This window comes from Xiphophorus couchianus, chromosome 9 (assembly GCF_001444195.1).
Source record: "Xiphophorus couchianus chromosome 9, X_couchianus-1.0, whole genome shotgun sequence".
Classification (NCBI taxonomy): domain Eukaryota; kingdom Metazoa; phylum Chordata; class Actinopteri; order Cyprinodontiformes; family Poeciliidae; genus Xiphophorus; species Xiphophorus couchianus.
Genome location: NC_040236.1, coordinates 17,735,924 through 17,755,565, shown reverse-complemented (window position 1 = coordinate 17,755,565; position 19,642 = coordinate 17,735,924). Strand labels below are relative to the sequence as shown.

The following is a 19,642-nucleotide window of genomic DNA, read 5'->3' as shown; positions in this document are numbered from 1 at the left end:
AGGTCATCTCAAAGCAGGTTTAGAGTGGTTGATTCATCTTTGTGTTCAGTGGGATGTTCACAGCTTGGCAGTCGATTTTGTTTAAACTTCTGCTGAGCTTTATGTCCTTCACAGAACAGCTGTATTTATATTGACTATAAATGACTGAATATTTTAATTACGAATGGCAATAGCAGGGACTAATTTCCAATAATTAATTTCAAGCCTACAAAGCACTAGATTGAGAAAAAAATAATTGTTTTTAGATAAAAACTAACATTTTTATCTTTTATTTTTGTGGCTAAGAACAAATTGTTGTTGCCATGTTTTGGTTAAAATGGCGTATTTGGGCCATGACAAGAAAATAAAAAATACAATTAAGAGAATAGTTATAATATTACGAGAATAAAATCATACGAGATTAAGATCAAAATAATGTGGGAATAAAGTCGTAATTTCACGACAAGTCATAACATTATGACTATTCTTGTAATATTATGACTTTATTTTTTTTAATGTGGCCCTAATATGCCACCGTGTTCATTAGCGTCTTGTAAAATGACATAATTATGTCATTTTAGCTAAGCTCTTGCAGCTGGAGTCATCAGAATGTATCAGCATGAGCTTGCTGTTCTCATAGTCAAACACAGTGTTCGCTTTCTTAATACCATGGATGTCAGTTTTTGTCATTCGGCTGAAAACAATCTGCCAGTGTGATAAATAACATAGCTCTGCCAGGAAAGAGAGAGAGACAGAGAGAGAGAGAGAGAAAAAGTGTGCTTGTTGAAAATTTCTGTCTCTGGAAAAGTGGAAATCAGTCAGAGTGAGAGTGGGGGTGGATTGAGGCTATTTCGGTCTTCCAGTAATAAGGCCTAGAAAAATGGAAGCCCCATCTGACATTCAGAGGTGGATTCATCTCTCATCAGATGCGGATGCTTCACAGGTGGAGGCCATGTACAATGTTAAAAGCTGTTTCTGTCTCTTTTTTGTTTTTTGATGTGAGCAGGGGTTGTTTGAATCTACTGCAAGAGTGATATAATGATTTACTATGTTGATTGTTGTTCTGCAGTGGGATCATTTCAAACATGTGTTGCTGTCATGAGTGCTTCTCCTCCTTTTTTTCTTTTGTGATCACATTTTTATTTATCTTTGCAGCATACACAGCCGGTTGTTGCTACACTTGCCTAAATTCCCCAGTGTGGTCATTAAAGTTTCATTTTACCTCATTTCATGTGTAAGGTAAACAGACTCATTAGGCAGGTGGGATCATAGTTGAGTGGATTGACCGAAGGTGACACATAACAGGAGCACTTCACGCGCAGCATGGGGAAATTAACTTTCCCTCCAGAGAGAGGCGACTGGCTGAGGCTGCAGGTGCAACAGAAGGAAATACTCATGAGGGAATGATATATATTTATTTCTTTAGCTACAGTTTGCTTATTTGCACATGATGATGCTGCGGCTCATTTTGAACAACCATTTGGAAGCAAATGTGGTGCAAAATCTTAAAGAGATGTGTTCAGCTTTCTAATAAAGCTACTGTAAAAATGAATTGTTTCCAGTTAGGATTAGCAGAATGTGAACTGTTAATTGAAAAGACATGCAGTTCATGGCGTAAAGCAGCCATCTGTCTTGAACAACATGTGCTGTTTCCTTGCTAAAACTGGCAGCTCCTGAGCAGCAAACCTACAACAGTTTGTTCTGTCAATAATGTATGCGATCAATAGTTTGCGGGTCGACCAGCAGGACTTGTTCTATGATCCAGCAGCACCAAACCGAGATGTTTGCCCGTCCCACAGCAAGCCGAGCTGCTTATTAGACTCTTTCTGAATGTACAGCCTGATAAGGACCAAAATAACTCACCGTGATGCAGAACTGCGCAGCCTAATAAAATCAGCAGGGCACGCTGGCGCCAGTGCGTATGGCAAAACGGAGCAAACCCTGTGGACTGAGGTGAACTTTCCAAAGATCAGCTTGTCACAGTGGCTCAGGAAACATCCCTGAAGTGAGCCGTGGGTGACAGCTGCTGCCGCTCCACTGGCACAGGTAAATGCCAGGAGCCCCACTTGGATACATGGCGTGCTGACACACAAAGCGCACAGACCTTCACACACACTGATGCCTCAGACAAACCCAGAAGGAGCCAAAAGAGGGTTACAGTCTTCCCACTGTCAGCCTACAGTATAGAGATAAAGAGAAAAAAAGATGTATGTACAAAAAGCCTAGCAAAAATATTCCTGAACTTACTTTACTGTAGAAAAGCCTTGTTTTTATTTTTTTTTTTAAAACAAGTTAAAAACTGTGGCATGCATATGTAATTATTCCCTTTCACTATGATAACCAGGAATACAACTCAGTGCAATAAATTATCTTGAGACGTTATCTCCAGTGGCTCTGTGAAGGTCTCACATAATTATTAGACTTTAGTGAACAAACAACATCATTGATAACAGTACACAGGTTAAGGATGAAGTTGAGGATATATTTAAATTAAATGGCCTTTACTTGTACAGCACTTGATCTAGTGCAGAGGACCCCAAGGCGTTTCACACTACATTCAGTCATTCACATGACAAGAAGCCCTTAGCAACTCTGGAAAAGAAGAATCAGTTGACAGATTTTTCCTACAGCTTTTAGTCATGCAACTGTTGAATCTGAAGACTTGCAAAAATAAGGTTATTGCTGAACGAAAGGAGAAGTAACATTTAAAGTTCTGTTCTTAATTTATTTAAAAATGTAACACCATGTCCATAGTGACCCATGGTGGTAGCATGATCATGTAGAAATCTGTTGGATTTACGTTTGTAACTTCAAAAATGTTTTTAATGATTAGGGCTAGTTTAAGACAAGGCAGTGTGAAATAAGAGCTAAGAGAAAAGACATAAATTTAGTTTTTCACTTTAACTCTTCAGCAAAAGCAAAACAATTGACCTGCTTCATCGTTGTGTCCTAGATTGTCTACAAACTAGTGGAGCTGATTGAAACTTCTGAGAGCATCAGCACCGATTTTAAGACTACAAAATGTTTCCTTATGGCTACTTTTGAGCAATTAGAGTTTTAAAGGGACGAGGGAATCCCGCTTAAATTAAATAAATATCAATGTCTTGCATTTGCATTGCTGGGATATTTTCTTAATTTGATTTTATGTTGAAATGCCTGGTAATTTGAACCCATTTTATCTACTGCATGTATTAACGTCACATAAACCTCTGATGTGCTGTTATTGCTCTTGTGTTTTTTTTGATGAAAACATGATGTAACAAAACTGAACATAACTGATGTAACACAAAGAAATATGACACGCTTACAGCACGTCCAGAGGTGCTCACACAAAGAGCGCTTGATCTCCCTTCAGCTTCCACTGAGAGGTAAAGGTTTGAAGCCTAGTGCGGCGGCTTGCTGAGTAAGTGCTGATTAGATACACGTTATTGATTTCCTGCATTGATTCTAATCTCGACTGTTCATATTAGTTTGGAGCATCCATGGCAAAATGAACGGCTTCAGTAATGTCACTTTAATCCCCCATGCAGTGGCCCCTGTTAAATTCCCCTGAGGAGGATCTGATATCCCCCAAAATTTAAAAATATTAAGCCGTGGTATCGCTGTCTTCTGAAAGTGACCGCTTCATTAGGGGTTTGTTTTTGAGATGGCAGTACTGAGAAGGGCCACCAGGTGTCTGTAGAGTAGAAGGGAAATGCATTCTGTTCACAGACGCTCAAAATTAGAGGGTAGGGTCTTTGTCATTCCTGTTCTGCACACTGAGGATTAGATGGCAGTGCTGTGCTGCTGCTGCGTTGCCTGATCTGCTTTATCTAGCAGGAAATCCTACATGCCAACAGGCTTTATCAAGAACAGGAAACCCTTAATACCAGCTTGAGGATGTAAAACAAACGTGTAGTCAGAGAGATGTTCTCAGTGAATCCCAAATGCATAAAGATTAAAGATGCTTTCATATGTGTGCATAAAGCAAGAACCGTTTGTGAAAGATCAAGCAGAGGGCTCAGTCTTGAATTTCCTGACCACATCGAACTGAAGATGTCGAGTTTTCTCACAGGAACGTCTTCACACTCAGAACTGATTGAGTAAATCTCGAGAAGCTTCTGGAAGCTCTCATCTTGCAACACATAGAATATGCATGCACATGTGTTTGAACAGCATATGCATATGCAACTCATGTTATTAAGTCTGCTCTCTCTACTCCATCATCTACTTCAGCTTGACATCATTCCAGGGAAGGAACTCAGGGTGTTCGGGTTCATCTGGGTCAGGCCTCTATACATTCACTGACTTGACTCTCCAACACAGACAGATAAAACAGATAAAACCCCAACTAAGAGTCACCAGGTATCTAAAAGCGCTCCTAAATCAACAATCTGGAGAAAACCTCCATGGCCACGGAAATAACATTACTATTGGCTGTGCAGACACAAATTACAAGTATTGTAGAAATGTATTTATGAGCGGGGTTATAAACTTCATGCCTTATCTTCTTTTTTCTTTCAGCAAAGGGGATGCAGCAGCTATCGAGACAGAACTACTGAGAGACTACAAGTTTGGACAACAGCAGCTCATAGAGCTTTGGGGACAAGCATCTGCTGTCGCCATCACTAAGGTATGGATAGAAAAAGTTTTGTTATTAATTCATAAATCTGCTTTTCTTCTTTTGTTTACTTTCATTCTTTTACAGGAAGCATGTGAATGACAGTTTGAGAATAACTGAACACCCATTAAAGCTGCAGTATGTAACTTATATATATATATATATATATATATATATATATATATATATATATATATATACATTGTTAAAATTATGTTTAGTGACAGAATAATATAAGACAGATAATCTGTGAAAAATATTGAGCTCCTCTGCCTTCTCCCACTGCTCCCAGAACTACCTGCAGAAGCACACCACTCAGTAAGAAACAACAAATCAGAGGCAGGGGGAGGGTCTTAGCGCTGTCAATCAGTCTCGCGCTCACCCCATCCTCCTTGTTCTATGCTACAGCCGGTTCACCACGAATGCTAAGGCTAAGTAGCATAGCCTTCAGTGATGGCGGATAAACGGTTTTCCTGGAATGGTAAATTATTTCTCTACCGTTAGCACATTGAGCAGCGTTGATTGAGAGCGCTACAACCCGCCTCTTTGCCCTGATTGGTTGTTTTTGACAGGGAGCGGTGCATTTCTTCAGCTAGGAATAGTAGCTAAGGAAAGAGGTGGAGGAGCTGGACCTTTTCCCATGTTATCTGTCTCTTGTTATACTGACATGACAGGGTGACAGTTTAAACAAATATGTAAAAAAAAACAACAATTTTTAAAAAAAGGTGGGGCAAATCATCTGTACAGATGATCTTATTTGCATAATAGTACTACATTAAAATACACACACATGTTTTGGTTTTGTGTCCCACCTCAACATTGTTCGAGCCCCCCCTCCTCCAACAACCTGGAATGGTAGCAAAATAAACTTGGGTCCTTTTGTTCTGCCTTTTTTTTAATCACAGTTCTACTTGTTCATATGTTTGAATGATTTGCTTTGCCTATAGATTGGACTTGAGCGTAAGCAGACAGCTGTTAGGAGACATTTTAGCCATATTTTAGCTATTTTAAAAGAAATGTGCCTCTGAGTCATGTCGCATTTATAGCTCAACGGATGGAGCAGCAATAAGTTACTAATTCAAAATTTTTTGAATTTGAATTTTACAATAACTGTCAATGTGTGGCATGATTGTCGCACAAATTTCTTAGTTGAAACACTAGATTATTTTTTCTCCAATTATATAAATGTGTTTAAAGTAACAGTTGGATTTTTATTAGTATTTTTCTAGCAAGAACTTATGCTTCCTCAATGAAAGTCTTATAAATCTTACAATTTCCCCTTTTCAATCTGCTATACTTCTTTAAGACTTTTTCAGTCATGTTCCTTCTCCTGTAATGGGAAACATAAATCCAGTCCTATTTGTCTGCACAGACAAAGACAGACTTGGGGGGGGGGGGAGGGGGGAGTAACATTTATTTTCAGCAACAAAAAAAAAAACACAAAAAAAAATGAAGATGGATTAAAAGTTCAAACTATCCAGAGAATGCAGGGTTGTTAAATGCAGTTTTATGCAAATCTATTAAAAAAGCTCCACTCTGCATCTTAGCAGACCACTTCTAAAGGTCAGCAGTTTCTGATATGCTCTTCTCAGCCTACCAGTTTAAGCCTCCATAATCAACACAAATCTCAGTGAGTCCCCTGTGTGTCCATTTGATTGTACAAGAGGGTAAGAAGTCACAGCTGCTGCTACTTACATTCCCCTATTTGCATCCACTTCCACACAAATGTCTGATTGTAATGTAGAGCGAGTGTTCTGAAATTTCTGTGACATTTACATCCAAACATTTGTGCGGTTCACCTCAGGGCAGAACACCTGAGCTAACTCTTTGGCAGCGCCTCTTTACGACAAAACCACACGGCCACTGAAACGGCGCTCCTCTTCTCTGGTGTGGCGGCGCTTTCATTGCGTTGCGATCTGGACTTTTTCAGGATGAGGTGTGTGTGTCAGGGAGAGCTGGAAGGAACACATGTGGTTGCCTTTGACTGGACCACGGAGTTGGTCAATTGCCACGCCGGATTCCACTGTGGGCTTTCTCAGTGGGGTGTGATGAATGAGAGTCCGGGCTACAAGACACATGAAACTCTGCTTCACTGGGTAGAGAAAGAAAAGACACACAGAAACACACATTTATAGTTTAAGGGCAACTTAAGTCAAAAGGGTCGGTAACAGCAGCTTCCTCATGCATCTTCCACTATACTGGGTTGATGGTGGAGACGGTGGTAGGATACCTACCGATTCAATTCCCGCTCTGTCTTTGGGCAAGAGACTTCACCCACCCTGCCTGCTGGTGGGGGTCACAGGGCCCGGTGGCGCCAGTGCATATCAGCCTGGCTTCTGTCAAACTGCCCCAGGGCAGCTGTAGCTACTGTCCAGTAGCTTGCCACCATGTGAGCATGAATGACTGAATGCAATGTCAGCGCTTTGGGGTCCCATAGACTTGATAGAGCGCTATACAAGTACAAGTCATTTACCATTTAAACAGGGCTGTGTGGCGGTGGCATCAGTCAGAAGCAGAGCCTTTATGTTATCCCCTCATAGTGTGTGATTTAACCAACCACATCCACTTCCCCTCTATTATCATCAGCCGCCGTTGGCCTCATGCCTGGCCCTCCACCAGCAGACCCTTCAGCTTAGTGTTACTAGACAAATACGGCCTGGATGCGGCAGATCACGGCTACCCACTGCCGCCAGCAGCGCTTGCTGCTGAACATGACATCACTGCTATTTAGGGAAAATTACAGTAGAAGGAGCAGCAGACAGTCTGATTTCACTGATTTCATTGCTGGCTTGCTCCCACTGCTCCTGCTGGTGCTGGACACCACACAAACAAGCGTTTGCACACTCTCGCTCTCACACACACCTACACTCCTGATTGCCAGATAGATTATAGGTTCTCTGAAAGTAATCCCTTTAGTGTTCTAACAGCAGTGGCCACAACCACCAGCTCCAGACTGAATGTTTCTGTATCAGTCTGAGGGTTTTCAACACCTGAATGGAGACAGGAGACATTTGTGTTGCCATGCGCCAATAAATTATTCTTGGCGCAGGAGGCCCAGGACCACTGTTTGGTCTTAGTGCAAATCTACAAAAAAGTTCTGTTTTCTTGTGATTTAATTTGTGCTTTTAGGCCCGCTTAGGTATGGTGTGTGTTTCAGGACAGTTTGGAAGGATGACTTGAGAGCTTTTTAAAAATTTTTTATTTTACTTGTGTTCCCTTTGAGACACTATTACAATCAGGAAAACATATTTTGAACAGTCTTAATGCTGCTGCTCTTGCCCTTTTAGACATCTGTAGACTCTTTCTGGAGTCCAGCAGACCATGACTATATTTATGATTTTATAATAAACCATTTATTTTAATGAACTGCTTCCTACTGAACAAGTACGGCATAAAAATCTTGCTTTTTTCAGCTTGAGCAATTTGGGTCACACTTTATTTGAAGAGGTGTGCATAAGACTGACGTAACACCTGTCATGAACATGTTTACGACTGTTGTCATGAAGTGTCATTTGGTAAATAATGACACTTTAAATGCACAGTTGACACTTTTCATTGTCTTTTAATGCAACTTTTAGCGCAACTTTGCCCTAAAAGTGTCATTATTTACCAAATTACATGAAGACTCCTTCATGTTCATGTTTATGACGGTGTTTTGTCAGTCACATGCAGAACCCTTCAAATAATGTGTTACCGTAATTTGCATAGGCAACCACAGCTGCCGGTATTCTACCGTAAATTAGAGACATTTTCAATTTCTTTACAGTGTGTAGGTCCTCTGTGCCTTTAAGTATATTCAAATCAATTCAAATACTGTATGTGGAAGAAGGTGCTCTGGTCAGAGAAGCCAAATGTGTAACTCTTTGGCCTAGATGTAAAAAGCTGTGTGGCAGAAACAAACTGCACATCGACACACCATTCCCACGGTGACCCATGTTGGGGCAGCATCATGTTGTGATGATGGTTTTCCTCAGCACAGGCATGGAAGCTGGAGCTCAAAGATGATCTGAGCTAAAAGTAGGACAATTCTGGAGAAAAAGTGAAAGTTTAACTTTCAGTAGGACACCAAGACTTTTTTTTTTCTCCCCAACTGGGACAGGAAAGCTGGGGAGATTTGTGGAGCTATATTCAGGACAATCTTAGAAGAAAAGCTGTTAGAAGCTGCAACAATCATGAGTATGGCCCCAATAGATGCGCAGACCTAGATGCTGTTAAAAATAAATCTATAGCCACAGTTCCTCTACGTCCAATGCGATCACGTGTAAACTGTTTTGTGAGAAAGAACGGATGCAAATTTTAGTCTATAGGTTTACAAAACTTGCAGTGAGACAACCACACGAACACAGCTGTAATTGCATTTATAGGTTTTCCTAGAGAGCATTGATTCGAGATGCTGAATACAAAAACACACAGGTTTCTTTCCAGAAGATCTTAGAAAAATAACCATGCATCCGTTTCCTTCAACTTCAAAACTTTTCATTACATTGTTTTGGTTTATGACACGAAATATTAATAAAGTAAAATTAAGTTGGTGGTTGTTGCATTAAGTGTTAAGTTATGCACTTCATCCTAAAAAGTAAAAAAGTTACAAAATACTGTAGACTAAGTACATTTTATTTATATAGCACCTTTCTCAGGCAGTATTCACAAAGTGCTTCACAGTAAAAACAACTAAAAAAAACTGTAGAAGCAATAAAAACATAGAAAAAGACATTTAAGAAGTTCATCATACCAACAAAAAATTGTTGCTTGTTTAAAAAAGAATGTCTTAAGTCGCTTTCTAAAAGCTTCAATATTGTTAAAACGATCTCACTGACATAATGAAACGATAAAACCTCCTAAACATCCAGAAACTAAAGGCATGAAAGAAATATGATGAAAATGTCTAGAAATTCTTGCTGAGGTGGTTTGAGTTGCTTGAAGGTATTTTGGAATAAAGCTCTCCAACATATTTCCCAATACAGGAAGCAGGCTTTTATTACCGCTGGATATGCAAAATACATTAAAGAACAGAAAAACTGGGTCGGGCTTGCAAGCTGTACCTCACATGATGATCAAAAAAAAAAAAAAGAGCTGGAGAATTCAATATTTATGTGAAGATCACTCTGGCAGTCCCTCTTTTCTCATTAAAAAGAAACATTAAAAAAAGCACATAAACAAAGCAATTGGGCTCTAAGGCTGTATTAAACATGCCATTTATGTCCTCTTCTGGTATTTTTTCTCAGTTATTTGGTGGTTTGAGAGCCCTAAATCAGAATTAGTGATTCATTTCTATAGATTTATATCAGAATTATCAAGCTTTCCTTAGCAGATGAAATTACACAGATGCTTGATAATGCATTACACCTTTGCCTGAAGTGAGCTGCGGTTTCATGCAGCGCTTTACCCTTGTGGGTTCTGCAGCAGCAGAAAGGACTCCAGCAGTGATCGTCGTGATCCCTCTTAACATTCACAAAAACAACTCTTAAGCTTGCCTTTATTAACAGGAAATGTGGTGAGTCCATATGTAAATAACATTCTTGCTTAAATCATCCAGTTTGAAGAAGAGACAGGCAATTTTGTTCCTCATAGATTAGTGCAATTGTTATTATTGCTGAAATTCCTCCTTCCCACAGAACCAGCAGATACAGAGCGTCATTATGAACAAATGTATAAACGCAGCGAATCATCTTCTATGTTATTGCTATATAACCTTTTATCATTATGTCTCTTTTTAGACATGGCTGAAGGGGTGCGCTGCTTTATTTTTTGCACTGACTTATCACATATTACTCAGCCATTTTTTGTAAATTTATACTTCCAAAAAAAAAAAAGTTTTTCCTCACAATTGTGCTCATTTGCCAATTGTTGGACAATTTGCCTCTGAGCAATTTAGTGGATTTGTCGGAAGGAATATAGCTGCCTAATGGCAGCAATAGTCAAAAACACGCTTTGTTAACAAGAGTATACACTGTTTTGCAAGGGAATGAATTCCTCTGAAATTTCCCCCTATTTTTACACCGCAAATACAAACTTGGGATTTTATAAATCTACTTCTACCTTCTACTTCTTGTGAAGCAGAAGGAACATTTGAAAAGATGAAGAAGGTGTCCCTGAACCTAAAATACCAATCTGTTTGAAAAACAAACACTATGCATCACCCTGAACACACAATCTCAATTTCTAAACACGGTGGTGGCAGCATCATGTTGTGGGTGATTCTTTTTTTTGGTCAACATTTCTTTCAACAGGGATGATCAGACAGATCTAAAACACTGGTCGATTCTAGAAGAAACCCTGTTAGAAGCTTTAAAAGAATGGAAACTGGGGCAGATGTTTAAATAGCCAGAGGTCCAGTTCAGCTCAAAGCATATGCATGTGTGAAAATGGCCCAGTACAAGTTTCAACACAGATCCTACTAAGAATATAAGGTAAGGCTTGAAAATTGATACCCACAGTCTATTAAATCTGCCTCAGTTTGAACTTTTTTGCAAAGACTAATTGGCAAAAATATCACACTCTAGATCAGGGGTGTCAAACTCCAGTCCTCGAGGGCCGCAGTCCTGCAACTTTTAGATGTGCCTCTGCTGCACCACACCTGAATAGAATAATTAGGTCGTTAAGGCTCTGGAGAACTGATCTACACAAGGAGGAGGAAATTAAGCCATTTAATTCCAGTGTTTTGTATCTGTGGCACATCTAAAAACTGCAGGACACTGGCCCTTGAGGACTGGAGTTTGACACCTGTGCTCTAGATGAACACAGCTGTCAGAGGTATTCCCCCAAAGACTTGCAGCTTTAATTGTAGCAAAAGGTGATGCTAAAAAGTATTGAGAACTAAAAATAGGCCACACTATTCATTAAATTGACTATTTTCTTTATCAATATCTTATTTGAGCAAAACCAATTCTTTTGGCCAAGTTTAATTATCATCGACGTGGGCCTTCATAATTAACTTACTGACAAACAGAGAAGCAAACAATCACACTCCTTTGTTTCTACAAAGTACAAAGAATACTTTCTGGTTTTTATTGCTTGCTGATCTCAGTCATCACCCAGACGCCCAATTTAACGATCGATCCCACATGGCCCACGGCAGCCGAAACAATCTCCCTCAGAACTCATTGAGTTACTGTGATTATTTCTCCGCTGAGCTGTTATGATGGAGATAACAGCCGGTTTCCCATATTCCAGATTCATCGCTCTAGTTAATGCGCTCAGAGTCTTGTTATCCATCCAATTATCCGACGTGGACGACGGCCTGTTTCCCCCGCATGAATGTGCTGCGGTGCTGAAAAACTGTGTTGAAAATGGAGGTAGATGAGTTTTATACACAGTGGAGGAATTTTAGTCTACGTTTTATTGCTTTTGATGGATGAGCGCTGCTAACTGGGCCACATACACTTCTTGCTCAGCAACACATTTCTATTGCTGAAAGAGTCCATCGACTTTAAAACAAGTAACACTTTTAAAGTATGGATGTAACAACTTTGAAGTATAGATTTAACAATTATATTGAAGTGAATAAATTCATGACTATTTTTGATCCGATATTGAGAACTGCTACGTCAGAGTGTGCATTGTCAGCCACAGTCACCCAGTTATAATAGGAGCTAAACTAGGATAATCGGTCCCTTTCTGACAGGCATTTGTTGACCTCTTTACAGATGAGATTTCTGTAAAAACGTGGTCCATAATTAATTCCTTGATCTTATTTTAGTTCATATATCAGTGAGTTAGAACAGTCACTGTGTTTTTCTGTCCATAGTCAACATTTTCAACATATATCCACACTATCAAGTTTTGTAAGTTGTCATTCATTTTTGTTTTTGCTGATTATGTTTTATGATAGAACAAAGTAGAGCGTAATTGGGAAGCAGAAGAAAAGTAATATTTAGATTTCACTTTTATTTATCCTGCACCTTTCCTACTCCTTCAACCTGACACCCCTAAATAAAATCCCATGCCTCTTACTGTCTTCAGAAATTATAGAATTAGTAAATAGAAGGGGCCTGTGCTGTAATCATAAAATAAATCCAAATGTTTTGTAAACTCTTCAGACGTTTGCTGGATCATGTTTGTGAACAAACAGCAACATCAGGATCAACATCTGTCAAAAGAGGCACTATTAAGATTTTAGGGAAGACTAGCAAGAAGAAAACTGTATTTGAAAGAAACCCACAGGATGTGAAGTAAAATGTAAAACAGAAAGTTATTACATTTTTGATATTATAATAAATCAATATTTTGCTTTTCAATTTTTAGTACTTTGAAGAATCTGTGGAAAGTCAGAGTGAAATGAATGGGGACCATTTTATTGTAAGTGAGTGTGTACATACGCTCAAAGACACAATCGCTAACATGGCAATTTGGTTTATTTGAGAGAGACGGAAGATTGGTCTCTCAGGAAGACTGCCCTGCAGGCGAATACCTGTCTGCTTTAAGAAGGTGCAGGCTGATTTACAAGGGCGACTGAAGCCACTAAACAAGACAGATGCCAGCAGCTCACAGCAGTCGGGATGGAGACAGAAGGTGTGTTATATACAGAGGCATCCCGTGAAGAGTGAACTGGAATTTTTTCCACTGTTGCCAGGGTTATTTTAATGATAATAGACTGTCTCTCATAGACACAGTGCAGCTTGTGCCATTTTCAGCCTCCACTGGGAGCAGCAGCATTCTGTGGCCTAATATTTAAAGAATGATGAAGAGCCTGAGGTAAAGATCGGATAACCCGTACTGAATGAGAACCACAAGTCTGAGTGCCAGAACCGAGCTGATGCTACAATTTTGAACTATTTTAGCATTTAGCACCAATATTCTTGAGAATATTGGCTGCATAGCTAACTGCTGCTTTGGAAAAATGTAACATTCTTAGTACATCTGAATCAGGACTATTGGCGGTCAATTAAAAGAAAAGGTTCTGCTCAGAGTCTGAAATAATGTTCAGCTGTAAAGTGGAACAGGGAATCGAACTGTTCTGCTTACCTAAACCTTTCATACAAAAGACCACCAGATATCAAATCACTGATTCCATGTGGCTGCTTCAAATCATAGGTCTTCTTCAAACTGATTTCTCCGTGGTGATCCTCACGGTTCTGTTTTGGGGCCTTTGTTATTTCTTGTTTACATGTTTCTTCTTTAGCTCAACTGCACCAATGTGGAACCCTCGATTCTACTCAATTCAACTGATTCAATTAAAAAGTACTTTTTAGTTAACACAATTGCTGTTGTAACTCATGCTAACCAAGTTTCTTCAGAGTTGAGATGGTGATGACTGAGCTACGTAAGAGAAATGGCACTCCCTTGCTTTACTTACAGTATCTTTCACATTTATGTGTCTCCCGTTCAGGCCTATCCACTGAGTGCTTTATCAAAGAAGCAACCAACAGTGCTGGTGATCTGCGGTCCAGATCAAAATGGCTCCATTGGCCTAGTGTGTGCCCGACATCTCCGCATATTCGTAAGTAAATACAAAGCAAACATATTAAAGTGAATAATACGGGTCTGAGAAATGATTCATTACAACGGTCTTAAAAACAGCCTGGTGAGTCATTCAGACAAATGAAAAACAATCTCCAAACTTTAACGTGTGTCACGACTAACAGGGGATTCTGTATACAGGCCCTAAGTGCTTTACAGAATTTCATTTCAGCTCCTGTAAACGGCTTGAAGCAGTTATCCCATTACACTCTCTGCAAGGGCACTCAGACAGTCATGATGATATCATGCCATTGTTACTCCCATTAAAAGCTTCTTGAAGCTTTGCCTCACCCCCTCGGTGCGACGTTGGAGTTATTTCTGGAGCTCGGGACGCACACTGACTGACATGTCAAGACAATATATTTTAAGAGCAGTGATCCATCACTTTCATATATCACTGACCATTTTAGCGTGTCTCGTATCAAATGTGCAATGTTATTCTGTTTTAGTCCTTGACTTTATTAGTGGAGAAATGTCAGAGATGTAGTTTGAAGATCTTTGGCTTAGTATGGAATCCATTTATTCACTTTAACGCAAGTCTCGGATATGGTAGATTTACTGTGCGTGGATAGTTTCGAATTACAAACATGTTTGGGGGATTTTGATTTAAGCAGGCAAATTTGTCTTTATGGAGTCTTCTCTTCTAAATCCTCTCATATGATTTCCTCAGAAGACTATGAACAGGGTAATGAATTAATAAACGAAGATTTTCATACCATTATTTTTGAAAACTCTCAATTTTGGCTGAAGCAGTTAATTGGATTAATCGTGTCCAATTGAATATTAAAACTTTGAAATAATCATCAACTAATTTAGTAACTGAATAACTGTTAACTGGAGTATACAGACTTTAAAAAAAACAACACCCTCAGAGCAATAATTAAGCCAAAGGTATACAACAAATATGTACATTTTGCATTAAAGACATAAATCTATGTAAATATGTTCATCCCAGAACTCCTTAAGCAGAATAGTTTTAGTTTCATCTGTATGATGTATCAGACTCCCGTGTAAATCATGAGGTTTCTCATTGATATGAAAGAAAACACAATTCAGCACAACAAAGTACAGATATGTTTTTATTAAAGCTAATACTCTATGAAAGAAGAAAAAAACAAAACAAACAATTAATTCTACAGCCAGTGCAGTTCACTATTCAGTGAATTATATTTCTTCATTGAAATTTCATAATATTAGTCACATAATAAATTATTTAAATCCCTATTTTATACATTAATTACATTTTGATGCTGGGTTATGGAAATGACAGAAGGTTGCTGATAGGTATTTTCCTTTCGAACCTAAATAAAAGAAAGAACCACAGACAACGTATATGAATTTTATGTAGAGCTTTTGCAAAAGGAGAACGCTCTATCAAAACCTCTCCTCCGATCAGTTCTACAGAGCGTTCTGACCTGTTCTCACAAAAACTCCTGTTTTTATTGTCAAAGAAGGACAGGCAAGGGGGCAGTCAGGAAAAACAACAGAGATCGTAAAGCATCTAACCCAAACATCTAACAACCCAGGTCCAGATGTGATATCTGATCAAAGGTCTGAGCCCGGTTCAAATCTCGGTCAATACTGTCAAGAAAACAAAATACGACTGATTAAATTAGGAGGTGTTCTTGCAAAAGGGTTTAAAGTCTGAGAAACTCAGTGTTATCTATTTCTCGTAAAGTTGAACAGACAGTAGTGACCTCCAGGTCATTTAAAGAAGAGAACACTTTAAACAGAAAATCACTTTAAACAGAAAATCACTTTAAACAGAAAATCACTAAGATCTATAGACTTAAGGTGAACTAGAGTAAGAATAAAATGATAATACCAAAAAATCTCTAACAGTTGCACACACTATTTAAAGAAAAAAACATTATTACATGTGGAAAATTTGATTGTTTTTACAGAAAAATGAGTAACTGTTACTTTTAATGTTGTGTGTCATTTTAGTTTGTCATTTTTTACAGGAAAATGACAAACTGTTACTGTTAATGTCATGTGTTTAAAAACTAAACTCTATAAAGCACCATCATCCCTCACGGGCTGGAAGCTTGGCGCTGGTGAATGTGAACGTTTACGGGAAAATAGCTTTTCTGCACCATTTTTCCTGGCTATTGTCTTAATGACTCTGCAAACAGTCATTAAGAGTTCTTCTTCAGTTTCTCTGAATTTGCAGCTGCTACTTCTGTTCAGGTCAAACAAATGCCAGGTCCAGTGACCGACCTTGACAAAATCTATTCTTTTCTACTTTTTCTCCTCACCGGTAATTCCCAGCAAGGGGAAAGGGAAAGTTAAACACGAACCGACATAATTTAACTCACAAAATAAATTCTTTTGAATTCATTTTCAGCAGAAAATGAATTCATATGGAAAATTTCAATACATTGGGTAAAAAGAAAAAAAAGAGTTTTGGTGAAAATATGCATTGGGAGCTGTGAGTGCACATGAACCAAGCTATATTTGCCACAAATCAAAATACCAAATCAACACTCACTGCCAATTCTGGTTTTAGCTCAAATAGGAACCACAGACACAGATTAAGTGTACTTGCTGTGAGCATACTGGCAGATATATCGAATCTGTTATCCTCAGAACAAACATTAAGAGGGAATGGATTAAGGGACCATTAACACAGAGCCACGTTAACAGGAAAAACCGTGTTGCGGTTATTCTGTGCTCTTTTGCCTCATTTCCACTGTGCACCACGGACCAGTGTGACTCAGCATGCTGTTTTATGGTCTGGTGTACTGACAAAGAGCATTTCCACCACCAGCTGGACTCTCGATGGGCAGATGGGGTTAAACCCAAACACCTAACAGTCACAAGCCTGTAGCTCCATCCTAACGGTACCACTGTCCCCCAACAGAAAGGAGTCCAGCACGGGTCAGTTGTATGGGCCGCTCTGAAAATGAAAACAGACGTGATAGCACACTGAACCGCACCAACCTGTGCCATACAGATTGGTGGAAATGAGGCATAACGTGTATTTAGCTGACAATTAGTTTTCAAATTATACATCTCTGCAGCACCCACATATCCTGGACAAAACTGCACCTGTAGGTTGTATAAAGAGCTATTTGCAAAAACCAACCACCACAGAAACAGTTTCTTGTCCTAAGCTTCCTCTCTGATGGACACAATGAACACCTTTTTGGGAGAGTAGTCTAATCCTCTACCTGTAAACAAAAATATGCAAATTTGTGCTATTTAGCCAGCCATTTAAAAATAAGTATGTTTTTATGTTTTTTGTCTACTGTAGAGTTTACATATTTCTATGTCTACATGCTGTGCATGTGTCCAATTCCTTTATAAAGCTGACTCTGATACTCAAAATGCTCTTGAAGTCTTATAGTATTCTGTAGAATAATGGAATTAACATTTGACAAAAATATAAGCTGCCACGTATTTAAATGAAAGAAAAGTGTCCATATGATGCTTTTCACAATCCACATATTCTTAGACCTAAATTGATGTACTTTAGAATTGCTTTTGTCATTCACCTGAAAGGCCTCAGTGGATGCACATCATAGGATCCTTGTGTTAAAAGTTCACCCATGTTCACTTCTCAGTGAAAGTAAGATGTCGACAAAGTCACCCTTAATGTAAAAACAGCAAGGGGAAAGGGAAATTTAAACACGAACCGACATCGTTTAACTCACACTCATTCTGCTGACTCCTAAAGATTTATCTTTGTGACTGTGAAAAATTCATGGTCACAGGTGCTTCCTGCTGAGCATCACACACCTCTCAGACAGAAGGTGTCTGGATTTCTACTCTTCTCAGCTTCCAGCTATAACGGGAATTTTCATACAGGAAGCAGACTGTTGAAACCACAACTTCTGATCATGGTGCAACAGTATTTTCCCCCCACAGTGAACTGCTGGTCAGATGTGCACCGAGACATTTTCCACACTGAATCCTGTTAGCATTTGCTGAAAGCATTGGCAAGGACCTCAAATAAAACCTTTGTCTCTCTTGAGGCGACATTTTCTCCATCTTCATGTTTTTCTGTTTCTGATGCAGGATTATGAGCCCACCATCTATCACCCGAAACGTTCCTCTCACAGCCTGCACCAGGATTTCACAATTCAGTGTGAGAAGATGGACATCCCTTCCCTTTCCTATCTCCCTACAGAGGTCAGTAACCGTTTAACAGAGTACATTTTACAAGATCTTCAACCTTGTCCTACCAAATTGTTTTCTGTTTGTGGAGACCGTTGGTTTAGTTTGAAACTTATTTCAAATCCTGTGCATGTATGGATGTTACTGATGCTGCCATTGTCCAAAACTACAACTATTATTACTACCGCTACTATTACTGTGACTACTACGAATACTACAAACACTACAACTGCCACAGCTCATCACTTCTCACTTTTCTTCCTTCTTATATTTTTGAATTAAAACTTTAAGCAAGTTAAAGTATTTTTTTAAATCTGTGCTAAAACATTTAAATCAAATTTAATTATATTCTCATTCTCAAAAAAACTAAACAAAAACAAATATAAGTATTTTTTATCTACCCCCCCTTTAAATCAGCCATCTTACTGTGTGAAAAATAACATAAAAGTTAAGGGCCATACAAAACAACTGGCAACATGCCCACATCTGGCCATCTTGAGAGCAGATCAGAAGATGCTAAATACTCTCTTAAAATCCCAAAAATGTCATCATGAAACTAACTGAAGGTTCTTGCTGCTGTTGATATGATATAAGAGCATAAAAAATTAAAGCTCAAGAAGAAATGAACATGACATTACATGACAATTATCAAAAAAATTTTTTTTTAAATACAAGTGGGACCACCAGTACCTGGATGAGAATTAAGAAATGGAAAGTCCTGGAGTGATATGTGAAACTCTTAAAACATCTCACAGCTGAAAGCGAGAACTGGAGTGAACATTCCTCAAACTCTTGAAGATGGTTATAAAAACTGTCTCACTGAAGTTATTTCAGCCAAAGGGGATTACAATAGCCAGTGGATAATTAAACATGCTAAAAACCCCCCAAAAACATGCATTTTTAGTTGTATTTCTAATTTAATCTTTGAAGCAGGACTAATGGTTTACCTGCGATTAAATTATTCTCATACCAAAGCATAGATAAAAAAGACATATAAACAAAACATAAAAATACCTTAGGAATGAATGGAAAATATTTACTTTTATCCCGCCAGAGTGTATGTGTGTGTTGGATTCCAATAAGCAACCTTACCATTAGAGGATGGAGTTGTAAAAAAAATTGTTTGACTTTGGCTAAATGTTCTGTTTGAACTGTATGCACAAGAAATATATATTATTCACTCTGACTTGTGCTTTGTTCAGGTGCAGCTTATCAATGATGCCTACAACCTAGTGATCGATGCCATGCTAGGCCTGGAGGCAGACTCATCCAATATTAAGGAGCCATATTCTGGTATCCTGGTCACCCTAAAGCAAATCAAGATTCCCATTGTCAGTGTGGATGTGCCCTCAGGTAAGGTTTTAATAATGTGCTTCTGACTTGAGGCCAACAACAACAAAGCAGGATAAATGAGCCACAAGGCACCCAGCTAGGAGCCCTGGCTTCCAAAAAGGAGTTTTCCAGGTCTGGTTTCAGACGTGAAGA

General features: G+C 38.8%; 1 protein-coding gene across 1 annotated transcript in view; it reads left to right on the top strand.

Moving 5' to 3' along the window:
- The window catches only part of yjefn3 (YjeF N-terminal domain containing 3), a 50,612-nt gene that overhangs the window by 30,216 nt on the left and 754 nt on the right, over positions 1-19,642 (top strand). The window contains exons 2-5 of the mRNA XM_028028676.1: positions 4,483-4,591; positions 13,908-14,018; positions 18,059-18,172; positions 19,360-19,510. Coding sequence (XP_027884477.1) covers positions 4,483-4,591; positions 13,908-14,018; positions 18,059-18,172; positions 19,360-19,510 — 485 coding nt within the window. The remainder of the gene's footprint in view (positions 1-4,482; positions 4,592-13,907; positions 14,019-18,058; positions 18,173-19,359; positions 19,511-19,642) is intronic.